Source organism: Centropristis striata, chromosome 9 (genome assembly GCF_030273125.1).
Source record: "Centropristis striata isolate RG_2023a ecotype Rhode Island chromosome 9, C.striata_1.0, whole genome shotgun sequence".
In the NCBI taxonomy this organism is placed as follows: Eukaryota; Metazoa; Chordata; class Actinopteri; order Perciformes; family Serranidae; genus Centropristis; species Centropristis striata.
The window spans coordinates 4,267,876-4,282,376 of record NC_081525.1 but is presented as its reverse complement, the minus strand read 5'-3'; the positions used below and the strand labels follow the sequence as shown (position 1 = coordinate 4,282,376).

Here is a 14,501-nt window from a genome sequence, read left to right as displayed (position 1 = left end):
ATTCATGAAGAAATTATCATCTTTTCTTTAGTCATTTTCTTAACTTTCCTTAAGTTTTTTCCTTAGATAAAACTTGAGAACGTCCTAAGTGAGAAAACTAAGAATTTTTTTTTTTCTTAAGAATTTTCTTAAGTTTTAACTTAAGAACACTTTTGTGAATCCGGCCCCAGAAAAACAATGTTTCTGTTCACTAAATTCTGTACATTTTACACCATTGGTCTCAAACTCGCAGCCCACACCAATTGTTTTTGGTAATTCTGTGCATTTTGTTCGTCGTTTTGTGTCTTTTTTAAGTAATTTAGTGTTTTTTCAGTAATTGTGTGTCTTTTTTTGGTCATTTTGTGTCTTTTTTAAGTAATTTAGTGTTTTTTCAGTAATTGTGTGTCTTTTTTTGGTCATTTTGTGTCTTTTTTTGTCATTTTGTGTCTTTTTTTAAAGTAATTCAGGTTATTTTCCGTCATTTTGTGTCTTTTTTTATTAATTTTGTGTCTTTTTTTGGTCATTTTGTACCATTTTTACCAGCCGCCCCCAGGTAATTTGAGTTTGAGACCCCTGTTTTACACCATTGCTTCATCTGATAATAAAACTTAATTGTCAATACTATAAAAACGTCTCTATAATCTAATTGTCTTTGTGTCTCAGGATCAAACAGAAGTGTATTTCCTGGGGACCTGCCTGGCTTGATGAAAAGTTACCAAAACCAGGAAACAGTAATGCCATCAGACTACTGGAGGTAATAAAGCAAGCTAATGAAACCAACTGTGTGACATTCAGCAGTATCTGTATGTGTCAACCGCTGTCACCAAAACAACAACATCTGGCAACAATAACAATACATAATGATATTTAACCCTCTGAACCCCAACAAGCTGCTCCAGGGTGTTTTTTTTTTTGCTCTTTTTACTTTCTACCGACCTTGTATTTCATTGCAATATATAGCATCTATATCATGGTTCTCAAACTCGCGGCCCGCAGGCCAATTGCGGCGCTTGTGACGATATTTTGTGGCCCCCACCTTGATATGAAAGTTTAATGTGAGTTTTATATGAATGGCACTTTAGCGTGTTGTGTGTGGAAGGTCCCTTTAATTACTTTTTTTGGTAATTTTGTGTCTTTTTTAATAATTTTGTGTCTTTTTTAATAATTTTGTGTCTTCTTTGGTAATTCTGTGTCTTTTTTTAGTAATTTTGTGTCTTTTTTTGGTCATTTTGTGTTTTTTTTAAGTAATTTATTTTTTTCTGTCATTTTGTGTCTTTTTTTTTAGTAATTTTGTGTCTTTTTTTGGTTATTTTGTGTCTTTTTTAAGTAATTTATTTTTTTCTGTCATTTTGTGTCTTTTTTTAGTAATTTTGTGTCTTCTTTGATAATTCTGTCTTTTTTTTTTTAGTAATTTTGTGTCTTTTTTGGTAATTTTGTGTCTTTTTTAAGTTATTTATTTTTTTCTGTCATTTTGTGTCTTTTTTTAGTAATTTTGTGTCTTTTTTTGGTCATTTTGACACTGCCTCCAGTGGCCCCCAGGTCATTTGAGTTTGAGACCCCTGATCTATATAAGTCCTGCAGCTCTATGGAATCAGCACGATCATGGTTAGAAGTGGGAACAACCCAAAAATGTCTTTTGTGCAGAATAACACAGTTAAAAAGACATAAATCAGGGGGAAAAAGAAGAGACGGAAGTTGAATTTCTCTGATAAATTATTCGTTTTAAATTGGAATAAAATGGAATTTATATATACAATACTTTCCCAAGTGCCCACAAGAGTCATGAATATTCAGAAAATAAATTGGATCTCAAACTCTACTTGCAGCCTCTCCTGTCCTCTCCTCTCTGCTCTGTGTAAACAGATTTCCAGTGAATATTTGTCACATGACCGTTGGTCTCAGCAGAATCAATCATGGCGTCACAGTGTTGCTGAGGAGCAGAATTTAATGTTTTTAGCACAATCTAATTATTCCAAACCAATTATTCCCGAGCACTACTGTGGATTTCTTCTTCTTCCTCTTCCGGACGCAATTTCGTCCCGCTACTAGTCCTACAACTTGAAGAGTTGCAGGACAAATTATATATCAAAACGTGCGGTTTGATCGGGATCGGTGTGCTATTACTTTTCTCTACAGAATATGGATTTTTTGCGACGTAAGTTGCGAAAAACTGCCCAAAATTTTGCATTGAAGTGAATGAGACGGCCGACAAAAAATGAGCGAAAAAGAACAACAATTGGAGATATTTAAACGTCTACTTCTCCGGCATAATTTCACCTAGAGACTCTAGAAAATTCCACTCTACAGAAATAATTTATACATAGAAATGTAGGAAAATTTGTCTTTTCACTCACAATCCTCTGGTAAAGCTGTCAGAGTTATAGTTTGGGCGTATGACGCAAAGATGCGCCACCAACACCACCAACAGCCTCATTGGGTCCCATATTAAAAACGCAGGAAGATTTCGGAAAAAAGGAAGATGGAACAGTTTTTTTAGATCGCTCTAACAAAGCTATTTTTTAATTTTTCTTAAAAAAATGTTCCAGGACATTAGCAGTTGTCAGTTAATTCTGTTGATTGCTTTGATCTGATTGCCTTTGATCTTTGATGTAATTACAGTTACAGATACACACACACACACACACACACACATGCACGTAAGCACGCACACTCCTTATGAGGGGTATTTTATGCCAGCACACTATACTTAAATGCCTAGAATGCGTTGCCTGTGCCAGCATAAAGTCTGGTTAATAGGCGTGCTTACAGACACGCGTATTGCGAGTACACCAGATAACATGGGTGACGGGTGAAAAGTGCCACGAGCGAACGTAGTGGACGCCTGTGTGTGTGTGTAACGCGTGTACGCCTATAACAGTTCAGCTGTTACACAGAGTCTCAGCTTCATACGGGGTTGTGAAAGCAGAACTTATAGATGAACTCCAAGCCCCAACAGAGCTGTCAGGATATTTCTATCATTTTCAGGCCCGTTTTTATTTTCTTGATGATATTTAATGATAGCAAGGGTGAAAGGGATAATTAAAATAATTTCAGCTACTTAAAAATAGTAATACTAAAGTGCGACGCTCACAGCCAGTTCCCAGTTCGCTCTTGGACATTTAGTTCATTACGCATCAGCTGTAATGTACAAATTGAATATTAAGTAGCCATGCGGACCTGTCCAATGAATAAGGATGCTTTTTTGAGTAATTTTATGCGCTTGGACATACAGTTCATTAAGCATCAGCCGAGCATTGTCCGGTTCTGAGCTTTGTGCTCTGTGCGCGTTCTCATCAAAGGAGCTGCGATCGCGAGCAAGCTTCCCCCATATTCCAGGGATTTATTATGATGCAGCTACTGCGTTGCCATGGTGATGAGATAAACAACATGAAAGTAGCTTACTTCAGAAGCAATCAGCAGCACCGGTGACCGGGCTCCGCCCGGTCAACTTCTGCCCGGCGCTCTGTATAACATGTGGCCTTCCCAAACATCAGGCTCACCCGCCGGCATTAGTTGATGATTATGATTAATAATCAATAATAATAATTATGTTAATAAATGTGAACCGTGCATGGTTCAGAGAACAGTAGCCTATACTAGTGCATGATGATACTTTTTCCCTCTTTTTTATGCTTGATAATAAGTATTTATTAATACAGGACTTTTTTTTGTCACGCAGTGTTGACATACTAATATTAATACCATCAGTATTTCCCAGTAGGCCTATCTCAAACCGAGAAGGTAGTAGTAGCAGATTAACTGCGATAGCGCCATCATTGCCACTGAGAGAGGATTTACAGACGTTTCCTTTTTCTTTATCTTACGAGGATCTCGTAATTATGAGATCAGGATCTCGTAATTACGAGAAAAGGTGTCTATTTTTTTTTTAATCCAGTGAATGCAATGCGCTTCCGTACACAAGCTCTCCCAACAGAGCTCTATAAAGGCTGTACACAATACAACAGTAAAGACAAAACATGCGTATCGGCTCTATCGCACGGCACAATAAATCATTTTATTGCACAAAGTGCCGACTACAGATGAACCCAAACAGTAGATAAGGTGTTAAGGAACAGCATAACATCAGACAGAATCCTCACATTAACGGCGATTGTTGTTTCAGTACCACGGACAGCTCATGCGTAACAGAACATGCGCAGATCATATCCTACAGCAACCAGTTAGTGTGGAAACCAGTAAGGACACAACACCGGCCTTTAATCTTACTGTTGTCTCACGCCAGTGTTTACTTGTACTGTTTAAGGTTGAGCCGCCAGCCGTTGTGAGAAATAAAGCACGACGCGGTGCGAGCCGCAAATATAACGACCACCCGTCAACGAAGAGTTCCAGGGTGGTCACAAGGGCCGAGTTACAAATAGATTTATACATTTATATCCTTTCTTACATACTTGTTTACATTTTTTGTAACAAAATATGTTTTTATCAAACTATGATGGCGAATTTTGAGTTTAACAGCCGCTTCGCTTCACAATTAAAGCAATCCATGTTTTACCAAGAGAGACCTATTACACAGTTATACCTACCTAAATGCAATTTAAGTACACGCCTCGGCTGACGCTTAATGAACTGTATGTCCAAGCGCATAAAATTACTCAAAAAGCATCCTTATTCATTGGACAGGTCCGCATGGCTACTTAATATTCAATTTGTACATTACAGCTGATGCGTAATGAACTGTATGTCCAAGAGCGAACTGGGAACTGGCTGTGAGCGTCGCACTTTAGTATTACTATTTTTAATAGTAGCCTACTTTCACCCTTGCTATCATTAAATATCATCAAGAAAATAAAAACGGGCCTGAAAATGATAGAAATATCCTGACAGCTCTGTTGGGGCTTGGAGTTCATCTATAAGTTCTGCTTTCACAACCCCGTATGAAGCTGAGATTCTGTGTAATAGCTGAACTGTTATAGGCGTACACGCGTTACACACACACACAGGCGTCCACTACGTTCGCTCGTGGCACTTTTCACCCGTCACCCATGTTATCTGGTGTACTCGCAATACGCGTGTCTGTACGCCTATGTAGAATTGTTCTTAACAGTCACGCGGGTCTTCATGTCACGTATTTGAGGCGTAGTTCACCCGTCACGCAGCCGTCACGTAGGCGTATGCGCAACAACGCGTGTACAGCGTCTGCGTGACGCCTGCGTGACGCCTGTCTGTCCATTGAAAGTGAATGGAATTTACACGCGCACGTTAGACGTTTGATGTCATCGCATAGGCGCTGTACACGCATTTTAGTATAGTGTGCTGGCATAAAATGCCCCTCATACACTCCTCACACATGCTTCAAACACGCTCACGCACGCACACACACACAGTAACTTTATGTGATTTTAATTACACACACACACACACACACACAAACACACACACATTTTGAGGTTAAAGGGCATAGTTTGAAATCTCTGAAGAATCTCATTATAGTGTACACACACCGACAGTAGCCCCCGTGGCCCTTTCAAAATTTCCCCAGAGGAAATTTTCTAGTTACTTTTGCTGTTTGAAAGTTGAAATTCCAACAATAATGCCTGTTTTTACAGTTTCCTTCTACTATAACTTTCATTCCCACTGGTGGGATGGAGTGGAAATTTTTTAAAGCTACTGTATAATGTGGAACTTTATACTTTTAAAATGATTAGATCTATTTGATGTATTTTGTTGAGTTGTGAACGTAAATCATCCAACATGAGTCAGACAAATTAGTAATTCATATCAAGATAAAGATCCTTTTTATGTAGTTGGCCGTCAGTGGCATCATATGACCTTTGTGCATGCGTCAGTGTCATAAATTGACATTTCAGATATTAGTCATCGGACATCTGGATCAAAAGTTAATTAGAGAAACAAGTTGTGTAATGTTAGTGGTTAGTGACTGTATGCCAAACAGCATCGCAGAAACAAATTTTTTGTTGTTCTATTAAAACTGCTTTACACAGTCCGGTCCATTTGATTTGGAGAAGAGGAGACGGCTTTAAATCATTCGTCTTCTGGTAAAAAGCTGGTGAACATCTGGATCTTAAGTTTCCATGGAAACAAGCTGAGCAAACATTTGCAGCAGCTCGGCTCTTTATCTGTCCATCTGTTTATCTCTAGGATGTCCTGTGTGGCAGAGAAGCATTTATATTTACCATGACACAGTTTTAACTGGTTTTCTGAATAATCCATCTTGCGGTAAAAGCCTCTTTAGTGATGAACATTAAAGCTACAAAGTCTAACCGCGGTAAAACTGAACTCCTTGATGTCTGTTTTATCTTGTGACAAAGTTTTAGATTTCAATTTTGCTTTATTTCAGAGAAATAATGATATAAAAATTGCTACAAAATCCAACTCAAAACCAAAACAGTCTGCAGTAACTTCACTTTGACTGTGATACAGTGCAGCCTTGTATTTCTTCATTGTGTTGAATAGTGAAGACATTATTAGAAATTATAAGTTTATTTGAAAGGGAAATTATTATCTAGATAGTGATGAAGTAAAAAAGTGAGATAAAATTATATTAAGACTAAAATATAACATTACTTTATAATATTAAGTCTAAAATACACAAATCTTTGAATAGAGGTGTTAAACACTTTTACATACATTTATAACAAAATGAATTTGAAAATGTTTATTCAGCTGAAAACTAAATATTTATTGCTGAAAGAAAACAACAACATTGTAGTCACTGCAGTCTGTTTCTGCATTACTATTAGAACCTTTTACAGTAAAACCAGAGTGCAGGAACCACAGTTTTGGGGTCAAAGGTCAATTAAATCATCATGATTTTTGAGCATAAAAATGACAACATCAATACATGTAGAAATAAGTGTCATATCACTTATCTACCTGTAACTCATTTGGCTGGACAGTTAAAAAACGTTAGAAAACTTTAAAGGAGTTTTTCATAGTTTTACCCTTTGCGTCGTTACTGCATTTAGACTTTGTAGAGCAGAATATGAATCATCTGTGCAATATTTCAGACTCTGCTGCTAACTTTAAGGGTGCAATAATTCATGTACATATTTTTATACAAGTTTATATATATAAATATATATATGCGGCCCCCAGGCCTCCAGTTACCCATCGCTGGTCTAAGTCGATATGAATCCCCAGTGCTTCGTTGTCATTGTCTCGATTGAGTAAAATCAGTTCAGAGCCATTTTTAACACAGGAACTACACCAGGAAGTGATGTTGTTGTTGTTGTTGTTACTTTCTGCTTTCACTCTGACAATGTGCAAGTTTTTGAGCTGCTGTAAAGGAAAACCCGAGATTCTGCAACATGTTTTGTAGTGATGTCCCGATCAGGTTTTTTTGCCTCCGAGTCATTTGATTTTGAGTATCTGCCGATACCGAGTCCCGATCCGATACTTCTATAATACATTAAAACAACGAAGAAGAGCAAAGAAACAGATCCAGGATGTGCCTTTTTTCTGCCGTGTTGTTGTTGTTTTTGTTTTTTCTCTTCTTCTTCTTCTTCTTGTAATGGTGGCGGCACCAACTTTAAGGTGCATTAGCGCCACCTAGGTTGGAGTATGTGAACTTCTGCTTCGCTTATTGACATGCAGCCTGCATTAAAATGATTTCATGCTGAATATACATATACCTTAGCCTGGGTATACCCAGACTGCCTTGCACGCTCAAATTTCATTTCAAACCTCCACACAGTCTGGAAACTAAGGCCGTTTCTTAGCCCTGTTTTAGGGATCCAATCACAAAACGGGGAGGGAAGGCAAGACGATGACGCTTACTACTCGGCAGACAGAAGCTTGTAGTTTTGTAGTTTTCTTATGGATCCAACATGGCTGCAGCAGACACGAAGCTCTCTTTAGCTGTAGACAGTGTTCTAGATAGTTTAGAGCAAAAGTTGATTTTAAAAGAAGAACAACGTCTGACTTTACACTCCTGTTTCACCACCTGCTTCCGACAGGATTTGGCCAAAGCCTAATCTACCAACTAGCCCCGCTACCGCTCGCTGCTGTGATCTGGCTACGAGCCGGGGGACAGCGGAGCCCCCAGAGACCCCCAGCAGCTCGTCTATTGACCATAGAATCACTGGATGTGTGTGGCTGAATGACATGAGGGGGGATAAGGCGTAAAAATAAATAATCTTGCAGAAAGTGAGAACTGGAGAAGCAAAGCAGCAGCAACACTCTCTCTCTCTCTCACACACACACACACACACACAGCCGCTAGACTGTGAGCAGCCAGAGTCAGAACATGCTGCAGAAAAACGTTGCAGAAGCAGAATTGAGCATTTTAGTCTCAAAGTAGAGATGGGCTAGTCTGGCTATGTAAACATCCATTTCTGTCGCTCTACATACGACATCTGGTATAACTGATACGATTGGCTAAGAGCTACCAACAGACGCCCAATAAACAGCTCTGGAGGATCGTAAACCACGCCTCCTCTACGGAGAAATGAACGGCTGGTGTCCAGACTAATCTCCTTTGTGATTAGTCTGGTGTTAGCCAGGCTACATGTATCTGATCCCTGATCAGGACATAATGTCCGATCCCGATTGAGTCTCAAGTCTATCAAGTCAACTGGACTACTGCAACGCTCTGTACTCAGGCGTCAGCCACAAAGCCCTCTCTCGTCTGCAGTTAGTCCAGAACGCCGCGGCACGACTTTTAACAGCCAAAAAGCATGAACACATTACCCCAATCCTTGCGTCTTTGCACTGGCTTCCTGTTAATTTTCGTATTGATTTTAAGATTTTATTGTTTGTTTTTAAAGCTTTGAATGGACTGGCCCCACAGTACATCAAGTATCTCATCCAAATGTATACTCCATCGCACATGTGTCAAACTGATCCAGGAAAGGGCCAAGTGGGTGCAAGTTTTCATTCCAACCAAGCAGGAGCACACATGACTCCACCCATCTAATCACCTGGGCTGTCTTCACTCGTTTGATTTGTCGTATCAGGTGTGCTCTTGCTAGGTTGGAACAAAAACCTGCAGCCACTTGGCCCTTTCCTGGATCAGTTTGACACATGTGAAAGCACATGTGTCAAACTGATCCAGGAACTGAAGACAGCCCAGGTGATTAGATGGCAGGAGTCATGTGTGCTCCTGCTTGGTTGGAATGAAAACTTGCACCCACTTGGCCCTTTCCTGGATCAGTTTGACACCCCTGCTCCAGCGCGTGAATTGAGGTCCGAGGGCTCCAGCTCCAGCTGGTGGTGCCTAGAGCGAGATTTAAAACAAGGGGGGACAGGGCTTTCTCTGTGGTGGTCCCCAGACTTTGGAATGCCCTCCCCCTCCGTGTCCCAACAGCCCCCACAGTGGAGTGTTTTAAGTCTCGTCTTAAGACCCATTTTTATTCCCTGGCTTTTTAACTTTGCGTGAGTTTTGTGGTCCTCTGTGTCTTTTATTTATTTTATTTATTTTACTACTTTTAACTACATATATGGAAATGTTTGTTTTATTGTTGATTCTATGTACAGCACTTTGGAGACATTTTTGTTGTTTTAATGTGCTATACAAATAAAGTGGATTGGATCGAGTCTGAAACCACGTGATCGTATCGGGACATCCCTAATGTTTTGTAATATTTTAATCACTTTAAGTCTAACTATGGATTTTATATTTTGGTCAGCAGCAGGACGGGAGCGAGCTGTCCTTCTCGTCCAGCCACAGCGACCCGCCGCTGTCGCCCATCAGCCTGATCTCTCAGGAGGAGAGAGACGACATCTACCCCACCATACACCTGGAGATACCGGGACCCTCGGGACCCCCAGAGACCCCTCTGCTGATGTCAGACCCCGGCACGGTTCTAGTCGACAGCCTGCTGGAACACGCCGGCTACAAACCCCAGATTGTTACGTTGTCTCTGCACCCAGAGGAGGTGACGGAGACGGAGGAGGAGGTGTCCTCCAGTGGGGAGGAGGAGGACAGGTGTATGTTTGGAGGATTCCTGGGAGGCTTTCTGAGCGGCGTGGAGGTCTCTGACCCCCCTCTGGGGCTCACTCTCAGCTCCGTTAGCGGCCTTTTGTGGCCTAAAAGTCATGAAAGTGACTTTAATGGAAGACTGTTACTGGAGAGCCACGTGGAGGCAGATTCTCCCTCTCTGGAGTCACATCGGGGTGAAATAATGACTCCTGACTCAGCCGACTGTTGTTTGTCTCAGTTCACAGCTGAGACGACGCTGACGGCTGGTTATTTCCCTCAAGTAGCTGCTGTGAGCAGCTCGGCACGCTGCGACACTCAGAGGTAGCAGAGAGGACAGCGACAGGACAAAGAGCACTACCAGACGGACTTTAGATAAAGCATTATACTCCAGCACCACCTCACCTGACGTGGTAACCTCAGAGACTTTGTGAAATCAGAGAAAATCTTGCTTCAGATGATCTGTGATTCTAATCAGATACATTCAAATGTATGATAATAAAGGAATATAAATGGTTTCTGTTGAGCTTTAGTCATTTTGTGTGGGTTTTGTTTTTGTCATTTTGTGTCTTTTTTAAGTGATTTTGTGTCTTTTTTGGTGATTTTGTGTCTTTTCTTAAGTGATTTTGTGTCTTTTTTAAGTGATTTTTTGTCTTTTTTTGGTGATTTTGTGTCTTATTTTGGTCTTTTGTGTCTTTTTTAAGTGATTTTGTGTCTCTTTTTTGTCATTTTGTGTCTTCTGTGTTTTGTTTTTTTCATTCTGTCTTCTCATTCTGTGTCTTTTTTTAGTCATTTTGTGTCTTTTTTTGGTGTTTTTGTGTCTTTTTTTTTGTCATTTTGTGTGGGTTTTTTTTGTAATTTTGTGTCTTTTTGTGTGTGTTTTTTAGTCATTCTATGTTTTTTTTGGTCATTTTGTATCTTTTTTTAGTCATTTTGTGTCTTTTTCTGGTCATTTTGTGTCTTTTTTAGTCCTTTAGTCCAACATAAAATGTGATTTTGAATCTTAAACTTTCAAAACACATATGCAAATCTTACATATAAGAGGGTTCCATCCAGTTCTATCATTTTATACTAAATATATTTGAGCTTGTCTCCAGTTTTACTTGGTATATCATCATCAAACTGAAACTGGCCTCATGGAGTTTACAGCCAGAACTTTCGAGGTAAATTTACAGTAGGGCTCCACGCTGCTCTAAGAAGTCATGCTTTGGTGCTTTTGGAGACTCCAGAGGGTTAATTGAAGTTTGATATAATGCAAAAACTGATATGAAACCGTGCAATCTTTAGTCTGGGACTGTGAGAGTCTTTTGGTGTCAGCCAGCATTAATCGAGTGTAAACAGCTGTTCTATGTGAGCTGCTGAAGCTGTTTCTGTTATTTCAACATTAGGGCGTGACCCCTGCATGTGTCTAATGATAGCCATCAGGTTAACAGAGCAGTGAAGTGACGCAGAGTGTGAAATTATTCCAAAACACCCAGACAAAAGTCAGTTGGGGGGTTTCCCCTCTACAGACCAAGGTTTAGCTTGTGGTGGCAGAATGTGCTCCTCAATGTAAAGTTTTACTCTCACACACTCACCATGCAGCTGCAGTTAGATGCCGTTATCAAAGACTTCCTGAGAGTGGTCTCACTTCCTGATTGAGAAATCAAAATTTCAGTAAGGGTCTCCAAATCTTCATGGAGCCTCGTTGTCTTTATACGTTTTAAAGCGTTGAGCCTGAAGACGTAAAGGAGGAATGTGGTGCAGCTTTATGGGAAAGTCCCCCGTTGCATCACAAGAGGATCAATGACGGAGTGTGGAAAATGTGATGATGAAAATCCATTTAATGTAATGTAATGTAATGTAATGTTGTAGTTGTTGTTTCAGTTCCTCCCTCCACAGACACTCCAAGATGTAAACTTAACAGCAGCCAGCAGGACTTCACTGCATCAAACCTGCATCTATAGCTTATTGACTGTGGTTGCAAAGAGGCTATAAAAATGATGTTAAACAGTACAATCATATGCAGAAAACACAAAAATCATCGACAAAAATTACTTTAAAAAAAAGACACAAAATTACCAAAAACTGCATCAAACCTGCATCTATAGCTTATTTAGAGGCTATATCTCTAAAAGAAAAAAAAAAATGATGTTAAACAGTACAATCATACACAGAGCAGGTTATTTTTATAAGGAAAAATCTACTTATGACAATATTAGAGGAACATTACAGGTTATTAACTCTCTGATCAGTGGTGGAATAAGTATTCAGATCTCTTACTGCAGTAAAAGTACTATTACTACACTGTGAAATTACTCCACTACAAGGAAAAGTTTAAAACTGACTGCAGTAAAAGTCCAAAAGTATCAGCAACAAAATGTCCCTCTTTACCCACAACTGTGAACCAGTTCATGACTCCAACGTCATCACCAAGTTTGCAGACGACACAACGGTGATCGGTCCCATCACCAACAATGAGACTACAGCAGGAGTCTCAAACTCTAATTACCTGGAGGCCACTGGAGGCAGCATCAAAATGACCAAAAAAAGACACAAAATGACAGGAATTTTTTTTTTTTAAAAGAATCAAAATGACCAAAAAGACACAGAATTATTTAAAAAAGACAAAATTATTAAAAAAGACACACAATTACTAGCCTGGGTATACCTATACTGCCTTGCGCGCTCGAATTTCATTTCGAACCTGCAGGCAGTCTGGAAACTAAAGCCGTTTCTTAGCCCTGTTTTAGGGATCCAATCACAGAGCGGGGAGGGACGGATGGAAGCTTGTAGTTTTGTAGTTTTCTTACGGATCCAACATGGCTACAGCAGACGCAAAACTCTCTTTAGCTGTAGACGGTGTTCTAAATAGTTTAGAGTGAAAGTTGATTTTAAAAGAGCGACAGCGGAGAGACAGCGGAGCCGCCCAGAGACCCGCAGCAGCTCGTCTATTGACCATAAAATCAGTGGATGTGTGTGGCTGAATGACATGAGGGGGGATAAGGCGTAAAAATAAATAATCTGGCAGAAAGCGAGAACTGGAGAAGCAAAGCAGCAAACAACACTCTCTCACAGACACACACACACACACACACACACACACACACACACACACACACACACACACACACAGACAGACAGACACACACACACACACACACACACACACACACACAGACAGACAGACAGACACACACACACACACACACTCCAACACTGCCGGTAGACTGTGAGCAGCCAGAGCCAGAACATGCTGCAGAAAAACGTTGCAGAAGCAGAATTGAACATTTTAGTCTCAAAGTAGAGATGGGCTAGTCTGGCTATGTAAACATCAATTTCTGTTGCTCTACATTTACATTTAGTCATTTAGCAGACGCTTTTATCCAAAGGGACTTACAGGAAGAGTAAAAGCAAACAATCAAGGTATAGTGCAATAAGAGCTATTAGTGCTAGTGACAATTCTTTGAGGAGTAGAATTACCGTGTGGTGCTAGGAGAGAAGATGCTCTCTGAAGAGCTGAAGGTCTTCAGGAGTTGTTTAAAGGTAGAGAGGGACGCCCCTGCTCTGGTAGGAACTGGTAGTGTGTTCCACCAGCGGGGAACAAGAAGTGCAAAGAGTCTGGATTGCCTTGGACCAACGGGGGGCAGAGCCAGGCGCGTTCATTGGAAGAGCGCAGCGGTCGTGAGGTAGCATATGTCTGAATCAGGGCATTCAGGTAGGTAGGAGCAGTACTGGAGACAACTTTGTAGGCAGCATTAGAGATTTGAATTTGATGCGGGCTGGAACAGGTAGCCAGTGGAGCTGGATGAGCAGCGGAGTGACATGTGACCTTTTTGGCTGGTTGTAGACCAGGCGCACCGCTCTACATACGTCATCTGGTATAACTGATCTGATTGGCTAAGAGCTACCTACAGACGCTTATGATAGACATTCGTAGCGCCCAATAAACGGCTCTGGAGGACCGTAAACCACGCCTCCTCTACAGAGAAATGAATGGCTGGTTTCTAGACTAATCTCATTTGTGATTAGTCTGGTGTTAGCCAGGCTACAAAATTACCAAAAAAGACACAAAATTATTTAGAAAAAATACACAAAATGATCCAAAAAAGACACAAAATTACTAAAAAAGACACAAAATTGTTTAAAAAAGACACAAATGACCAAAAAGACACAAAATTATTTTAAAATAGACACAAAATCATTTAAAAAAGACACATAAATAAAGTTGAATCTAATGGAGAAGACACTATAAAGTTGCATAAAAAGTTAAATATTGCGATACTCGAGTAAATGTACTTTGTTGCAGTCATTGGTGGAAGAAGTATTCACATCCCTTACTTCAGTAAAAGTACTAATACTACACTATAAAAGTGCTGCATTCAAAACTTACTTAAAAATATAAAAGTACAAAAGTATCAGAATCAAAAATGTACTTAAAGTATCAAAGGTAATCCTTATGCAGAACGGACCCACACAGATTGTTTTATATATTCTAAATATATTTTTGGATTATTTGCATTAATGCATTTATGAAAGCAGCATTTTACAGGTGTCAAGTAAGGCTTACTTAATACAGGTACATCAAAAAAAATTAGAATATTGTAAAAAAAAAAGTTCAATATTTTTTGTCAATCATTTCAGA

General features: G+C 39.8%; 1 protein-coding gene across 3 annotated transcripts in view; it reads left to right on the top strand.

Annotated features, from left to right (window-relative positions):
- Window positions 1–10,251, top strand: part of il23r (interleukin 23 receptor) — a 30,620-nt gene extending 20,369 nt beyond the window's left edge. For 2 of the 3 annotated variants that reach the window (XM_059341073.1, XM_059341072.1), the window contains 2 exons: window positions 643–733; window positions 9,588–10,251. In XM_059341073.1, the coding sequence (XP_059197056.1) occupies window positions 643–733; window positions 9,588–10,205 (709 nt within the window). In that variant the 3' untranslated portion in view covers window positions 10,206–10,251. The remainder of the gene's footprint in view (window positions 1–642; window positions 734–9,587) is intronic. The other variant, XM_059341074.1, reaches the window with a different exon arrangement.
- The last annotated feature ends 4,250 nt before the right edge of the window (window positions 10,252–14,501 follow it).